This window comes from Maylandia zebra, linkage group LG11 (genome assembly GCF_041146795.1).
Source record: "Maylandia zebra isolate NMK-2024a linkage group LG11, Mzebra_GT3a, whole genome shotgun sequence".
NCBI lineage: Eukaryota > Metazoa > Chordata > Actinopteri > Cichliformes > Cichlidae > Maylandia > Maylandia zebra.
The window spans coordinates 24,501,200-24,509,331 of NC_135177.1; the positions used below are offsets into that span (position 1 = coordinate 24,501,200).

General features: G+C 42.7%; 1 protein-coding gene across 2 annotated transcripts; it reads right to left on the bottom strand.

The window, feature by feature from the left end:
• Positions 1-1,608: 1,608 nt before the first annotated feature.
• On the bottom strand, positions 1,609-7,857 carry gnb3a (guanine nucleotide binding protein (G protein), beta polypeptide 3a). 2 transcript variants are annotated; one of them, XM_076890077.1, is made up of 10 exons: positions 7,588-7,857; positions 5,870-6,051; positions 4,965-5,073; positions 4,703-4,848; positions 4,377-4,440; positions 3,911-4,073; positions 3,758-3,824; positions 3,470-3,671; positions 3,147-3,363; positions 1,609-2,723 (listed from the first exon to the last, which is right to left on the bottom strand). In XM_076890077.1, the coding sequence occupies exons 3-10, from the start codon at positions 5,019-5,021 to the stop codon at positions 2,617-2,619; spliced, it is 1,023 nt and encodes a 340-aa protein (XP_076746192.1). In that variant the 5' UTR covers positions 5,022-5,073; positions 5,870-6,051; positions 7,588-7,857; the 3' UTR covers positions 1,609-2,616. The 2 variants fall into 2 exon arrangements, with proteins under 2 accessions (XP_076746192.1, XP_004550876.1); XM_004550819.5 differs by lacking the exon at positions 5,870-6,051 and having other exon boundaries at positions 7,588-7,856.
• Positions 7,858-8,132: the final 275 nt, after the last annotated feature.

Here is an 8,132-nt window from a genome sequence, read left to right on the forward strand (position 1 = left end):
AGGCAATGGTGAACACTTCGTTGCCCTCGCCTATCAGTGTGAGTGTAAAGTGTCTTTTCTATACCCAAGGCATGCTTTTGAGTGAAGAAAAAGCACTATGTAGCTACCAGTTCATTCAGCAGGTTACCTTGATTACTGCTGAGTTGCTGTCATGTGATTGGCTGTTTGACATTTGCACTAGCGAGCACTATAGCAGGTGTACCTAATAAAATCTTAGGAAAAACAGACATTTTAGCATTAATTAGATGTAGCCCTTTTTTTTTTTTTAAAGTTTTTACATTTATTCATTTTTACTTTTTTGTCACAAGGAAACGACAGAAGAGAGAAGGGTGTGGAAAGAGTAACAGGAAATAAATAAACAGCACAGTAGTAAACAGTCTTTCTATACTCTAAATGTTTGACTTGCAGGCAGATCATGTGGCCAGCCGATGATCTGTTCTTGGAGGAGCAGCTCCTATTTATGGTCTTTTTACATGCAATATTCAAAAGGGAGGAATATCGTCATATTTAATCGTGCCACTAGGTATCAGTCCCAAAAGTGTCACTGGGATCCTTGAAAATATCACAACCAAATATGTCCTCTAAAGTGTTTAGTGTCAACATTATTAAAGTCCATTGGCATGCTCGTAGTTTTGTACATGAACTGCTGTGACTGCACACTTCTACACAGTTTGTCCAGGGGTATATTTGTATGATGTGTACCTTCAATCGCTCCATCATCTTCTGGTGAAATTCCCTTTTGAATCTCTGTATTATAATTAATGTATTATAACTTGATAGAGAACTTGTGTTTTGGAGATATTCACATGTACATGAGTATGGGCGGAGTTAAATCTGGATGATAAGATCATCTGTGAGTAATGCCATTATATGGTTCTCCTTAGCTATTAGTTCCTATGAGTCAAGGCCTCTGTGAATATTCCATAAAGGGGTGAGCTGAGGCAACAACCCTGCATCTGTCTGACAGGTGATCTTTATTCTAGCATTTTTACCTGAGGCTATATCATCCTCATTTTTTTATGATTAATTTTAATTGATAATATGGGGATAAAAGAGGTTGGTCAAGGTGAAGGTTTTACAGTGTGGATGGGAGTGAGGCTGATTGAAGCAGTTTGCACTTTCACCTCACAGTAAGAGGGTCCCTGGTTTGAGCTCCAACTGGTGCATGTCTATGTGGGGGTTGCTTGCTCTTCCTGCGTCTGTGTGTGCTTCCTCTGGGTTCTCCTGGCTTCCTCCCACAGTCCAAAGACATATATGTTAGGTTAGTTGGTGTTTTTAAATTAGCTGGATGCAATATGTGAGATAGATGAAGAGCAGATTTTTAAAGATCTGCTCATTTATAAAATCAATCAGGGTTTGTTTAGCATGCAGCTGTGTGTAAAAAGCCTGCAAGGCTTCACATCTGAGCTTGTTAAATGCACAAAGAGCCTGTTTATCCTTAAGAGAAACTACATTCTTATGCTTTTGTCTAGACAACTCAAGTCACGCTACAAATAAATGCTCACATTTTCTCTACAGTGAAATCAAAGAAAACAGAAGCGTGGCTGACATTTCACATGCTTCACTCGTATCTAGAAGGATTTGAATGCCAGAAATAAACATTTAGACTTGTGTAATGCAGATCTTTATTAGATAGTGCTGCTTCACTTTGTACAGTGTGTATCCACTCTGGAAAAGAGCCCGTTTAAATTAGAGTTAGATTGTTTTTTTCATTTTTATATACACAACCTGTCCTTCAAGTTTAAAGGTTTGCATGCAGAGGAAAAGTAAGCACTTATATACACATTCAGATGTACTACTCATAAGCACGGCAGCCATTACCATCCATGTACCACTCATACAAAGAGTCCTGTCCTGAGACAAATGGGTCATCTTTTTATGTAAGTGCTTAGCGAAGCATGAAAATCATTTTATTATCCCATCTGTCAGTTCAGCAGTTTACCCAAAGGACTTTTCAGGTCTAGCTACCGAGGGGTTAGGCCGAGTGATGAGACCCGAAATCCTGGTAAATATTGTCCATCGATCACATACAAAAACACACGCTAATGCAGACATCTGCAAGCTAGAACTCCATTTTAACTAAAGTTAAGAAAATGAACAGGAAGTAAATGTAAGCATCTAGAGAATCTACCAAAACTAACAACAAACAACAGTCTGAAACAATAAAGCTCATATTATTTATATGATTTAACTTATGCTATGATAGAAATCACAGCATGTTAGTAAGTTACCCAACACAACATATGCTTCATCTGGACGTATTCAATTCTATCTCATCCTGTGTGCTACCGTTTCCATTTGGCAACTGTTCTCAAATTGCTGTAATTAATGTGCATCCATGTGAACCACAGTAGAATTAACTACTGATGGGAATGACATTTGCTCAGACCCCCGAACCCAGAATTCCCCCATAACGTGAGAAGAAAGTTTGGAGCGCAACGTGATGGAGAGGAGAGAAAATCTTCACATTACAACCCCGCTCCACCGTTAGATAGGACTTGGCACAATTTGACATACCCTCTTCTCACCCCATGTGACTCCTCATCCCCTCCCACAGACCTCAATTTCTTTATATTTTCTTCACTTCACTAAGTGCTCTCTTTGCAATGAACAGCCTCAGTTCCAGATCTTGAGGAAGCTGTCCCAGGATCCCGTGCAGCACGCCATGCCATCCGTGGATACTCCGATGCAGCTCACTCTGTTGTCGTGACCAGCCAGCACACCTGAACAGCAGCAAGCAGGGAAATAAATGAGTCAAAGGGTCAAACATTTTGAAATAAACTTCCAATTCAGATTTATCTCCCAGTTTTTTCTTTTAGTTCACTTATGTGCAAAACTAAACTTTACAAGGAAATGTAACTAAAAGAATATTGTGTGCTTTTAAAACTAATAATAGACGGAAAATGTAGTTTTAGTCTTTCTTGTTTGGTCAGATTTGTCCAGCAGCATTAAGAGGAGTTGGTTCAAATATTTATTGTCCCTGGGGTGTATATGGGACTGTGTGTCAGGTGTTTGTGTTGCATTATATTACTGTATTGAAACCACAATGACAGAAAGAAGAGAGCAAACTCACTCTGGAAACTAAGTGAAAGGAATATAGCAGAAAAAAGATGGAGAAAAAAAAGTCGAGTAACTCGGTTCCTCACCGACTCTCTCGGCTTTGAGCGAGTCCCAGATGTTGACGTTGAAGTCGTCGTAGCCAGCCAGTATCAGGCGTCCAGACAGGGAGGGGGCCAGAGAGGTCACCCCACACATGATGCTGCTGTCCTGGTAGGTGATGAGCTCCTGGTCAGCTCGCATGTCGTACATCTTGCAGGTGGCGTCATCTGATCCTGTTATCACTGCATTACCGTTGGGGAAGAACTGGAGGAAATAGAAGTGGTTAGAAAGCGTGCCTCCTTGGACAGGACGCGCTGAGAGCTTTGCACACAATAGAAAAGGAAATCTTTTTTTCCCCCTTTGTTCTCACCCCAATGGCGTTGATGTCACTCTCGTGACCTCCAAAGGTCTGTCTGCAGGTGCCCTCCCTGATGTCCCACAGCTTAGCTGTGAAGTCACAAGCCCCTGAGATGAAAAACTTGAAGTCTGGGGACACGCCGAGGGACATGCAGTCTCCCTGGTGTCCGGCAAACACAGTCTTCTGGGTCCCCGTCTCAATGTCCCATAGTACGCTAGAAAGGCAAGTTTAATTCAATTTAAAGTGCAAAAGAATAAATTCAAGCTTTCTTTTGTTCAGTAAATCGAACTATATTCTTACCAAGTGCAGTCGCCTGAGCTGGTGATGATCTCAGTGTCGCTGAGGAAACGACAGCAGGACAGGTAACCTGTACAACCACAGAAATACCACATGGGGCACTGCAGGACTCATCACAAAGGAGCGTTTAATTTCTGTTTCTTGTCACCTTCCTACCTGTGTGCGCTGCCAGCTCTCTCATGACCTTGACATTCCCATCCTTGCCTTTCAGGTTGTAGATGGAGCACATGTTGTCCAGACCGCCACACGCCACAAGGTTTCCAGAAGGTGCGTAGGCACAGGTCATCACCCACGATGACTTGAGGGGGATGGCATTCACCTAGGTTTACACAGAGGACAGGAGAGCTTGTTTTCAGCCTCTGAATTTACTGTTGTGTATTTAGTTGTCTCACGATGGAAATTTAGATCCTGTAACTTTTAAAGGTATGTGCTTAAGTCTTAATGTTTGAGCGAGAGATGCTCAAGGCACAGTGAGAAGTACCTTGTGTATTTTGGTGTGTTTGAGAGTGAATACACCCTGCAAGGTTTACAACCACGTTTACTTTGGGTTTAGGTATAGCTGGAAACAAAAATTCCTATTACCGGAATTGTAGTAATAGACCTGCCCTTTGGCCTCTCCTACCTTGTTGGTCGTGATGGTGTCCCACACTATGAGTTTTCCATCCTGCGAGGCACTGACACACAGCCTGGGGGAGAAATGTGGATTAAAATCAGCAAAGAAACCCAAAACATGTGAAGCAGAGGCTGTAACATTAAGAATATGCTCCCCCCTATCAATTTACTCAGTTTAAAGCAAATCTAATTTACCATCTCCCTTCTGCATATCTGGACTTTTCTCACTTTCCTCACAATTATTTAGAAAATTATTAGAAAACTATCAGATCTTGGCTGCAACACAAACAAAAAAGCAGGTGTTCTTTCAATTTGTGCAGCATGTTGGGTAATTACTTTGAATCAGTGGACCAGTGCATTGCATAGATCTTGGCAAGATGACCCCTTAGTGTTTTCCTGGTCTTCATCTGGACACGCCCCATCACTGTGATCCCAGCTACTGCCTCCTGCAGTGTGGTATCCTGCACCGCCTTGCGAGCTGCCTGCAGAGCACACACACACAAAGTGCCGTCAGGAATAATATGTGAACACACGTCAGACAGAACAGTATGTGTATTATGCTGGATCTACCACAGATGATATATTGTGGCCAACTTACGGTAATCTGGTCTTTGAGACTATCTGCCTCCTTTCGAAGTTGCTCCATTTCACCCATGGCGATCAATCAATAGTGGGCTGTAGAGAAGATGTCAGAAGAGGCCGTAGTCCTGGGAATAAGAAGGAGAGTTCCGGTGAAGCAGCATGAACAAAACTCAGTCACCAAGAAATCATAAAATCTTTGCCAAGTCACCCGCGCTATCCTTCCATCCCAGAATTTTACCTGCATTTACCTGTTAACCTCCCTACTGCAGGTCTCCAGGTAAGTGCTGCTTTGCAAGTCAAACCACCCCCATCAGCTTTGCAAACTTTTTCTAACTTCGCAGGAACATACAGAGAAACCCACAAGACACACCTACACTCAGACACGCACGCACAGGCAGACCGTATGAATATTCACCCGGTTAAAGTTTGCTCTTCAGACGATGTGAGAGCAAAGATCCTCACCCTCAATGTACACACAAACCAGTATGTCCTGTAATGATGCGTATCAGCTCTCACTCGCTGCCTCTCAGCTTCACGGCAAATTCACAACACTTGTAGAGGAATTTGTGCCATTTAACACTCCAGCTGAGCTCTCATCTGCTGCTGATGGCTATTAAATTTGCTAATGTGATGATTAAATGAGCAATGTTTAGCGGTACAACCAATCGCCTAATGGTCAGACTCATAAAGTGTGACAAATGTAATCAACGCACAACTGAAGAGGCAGCCAGAAAGTCAAAAAGTGGCACAGAGAAGTTCAGATGGAAAAGCACGGCGTTAATTTCTCAGGTGAAGCACCACAATATAAACAAACTTTAAAAAGAAAACACACCCTTTTCAGTTTCTTGTACAAATATTAAAAGTTACTTCTTTTTCTTTCTAAAGCAATCAGTTTTCATGATGCCATTTCCTTTATCTTACCTTAAAAAGTGACAGGAGGGAATACTTGCACTGATTTTACCGTTTGCGTCCCTGCAGCAATCTCTCGCTTTCTCTCCCCTCTACTATTTGAATGAGTGTCCCTGTCAAAACACATGACCAAGTGGATTTGCCTCTAATTTGTTTGAAGTGAAAAGGAGAGGAAGGGAAAGGAGGGAGTGACTCTGTAAAAGAAAGAGATTTGATTTAATTGTTTGCCACTGGGCTTTATGTGTAAAGCTAAAGTAAATGGATGATGGCCTGATGCGGCGCTCCAAAAACACACACCAGCCGCAGCAGCTACACTTTGGGTGTAGCTTTCTTAAACTGCTTACTGATACGTCGTCCCTGAAGTTTCTGAACCAAGGGGGATTTTAAAGCCTTTGCTCCAGATGTGGAAATTGCTCCAGCAATGAGCGTTTTAATGACGCTTGAGTGTTTTAGTCGTGCTATTACCCTTTTGCCATTGTGTTCCTGGGACCCTGCCATTGTTCCGTGTGATTAACTGACTGCTAGGGTGGTGGGATGGTGGAGTGCATTAACACAAACAGAGGGAGAAGTGGAGGCAGAGGGAGGGGAGGCAGGGGGTTGAAATAAGGGGGGGGGGGGTGAAGGGTAAGAGGTGAGGCAGGAGAGTGAGTTTTAAATCCTACTGGCTGAGATTTTAAGGGATGCCTTTTGAATCAAATCTGCTCTCATCCGATTACTGACTGCTCTTTGCATCTGGATAAGAGATGGAGAAAGGGATGGGGCGGCAGATAGGGGCATGAGAATGAGGTAGGGGGCAGATGGAGGAGGTGGGCAGAGGGAGAGCTGTTGAAAGGTGGGGCAGGGCCCATCAGTATGGCCAGTGATTCGACTTTGAATCAGAGAGCTCCTCAAACAGTTTCCCTCTTATATTCTTAAAGGGGATGTTAAGAAGTTGTTAAATGGCAGTGAATTATTAGTTTATGTGAAATAACATTTATGTCACTATTAAGATGTTTTTCATTGGCTTTAATTAAACCGTAACACTCAGTTCGCATCACAGTGAAAATGTCTTCCTGACTTCAGCCAAAGCACCTCTCCCTTCTCCACCAACAGTGTATATGACTTCTTGTAAAAGGCACACTGTAACAGATCATTTTTTTCACGTTGCATAAATGCCATCGACCACTTCTCCAACTCTTAAAACTTCAAACAGCCGATGCTTTGATTCTTAAGTTTACACGGAAAATAATAACTGGAATAACTTTACGCAGCTCTGTCATGCAGATTATGTCCGATTGCATTAAGAGTCAGACCACGAAAGGAGTTTGTTTTTTATTCAGATTATCAGAGCATACAATTAAATCACTATTGTATGCTGATCCCGTGCAAATCCCTCATCTGCATGTGCTGTAAGCAAAAGATGAAACGCAGCTAAAGACATCGGGTGTGTATCAGTATAAATGTGACATCTCCATACTCGATATTTAATCAGACTGTTTTAATAATCAGCAGGTTTCCAGCTTGAGAAGAACTCTTACACTTCTTTTCTGAAGTGTAGGAATCACAACACTCAAAACAACCACATTTAAAAACGTCACAAATATGGACACATTTTAAAAAGATATCAGCCGGAAATGTGTTCAGGTCCGTTTTGTATGACCCTTGATGCCCATGAAGCATGACACCGCAGCATATCCACAAAACTGAAAACATCAATGTCTGCTGAAAGGAACACATGACCATCCACTTACCAATCGGAGACTGCTATCGAGGTGTTCTGGTAGATCTTCAATCCCTCTTCCTGCAGCGGCCTCTCTCAGGTTGCTGTCATAAGTTCAGCCTGTCTGTTCCTACTCTTTCCTCCACTCATTCGCTTTTGGTATCGCGGACAGTGCGGTATTCCTCACTTGCCTCACTGCTCCTATGAGGAACAAATGAGGATTGGAGGGATGAAGGGAGATCAGCAATGAGGGGATAAACCCTGGGATGGAAGAGTAAGGGGGAGGGGGGGTGATGGTGAAATAGACAGAAAGGGAGAAGAAACAGTGGGTGAAACCAAACAAGGTGCAGAGCATGTCTGTAGGGTCACAAGACATGAGCCGGGGTGAATCCAAGTCAAAAGACTAAGAGATGGAAATCGTGGAGGGGAGGGAGAAGAGGATAAATAGAGGACCTGGGAACATGGCTTTTTATGGTGCTGAGATAGTTTTCAAAAGATCTATGACTGACAGGAGGGTTTGTGTTTTGTAAACCTGAGGTGAAGCTAATATTAGAAAGTGTATGGGCAGAGGGGGAG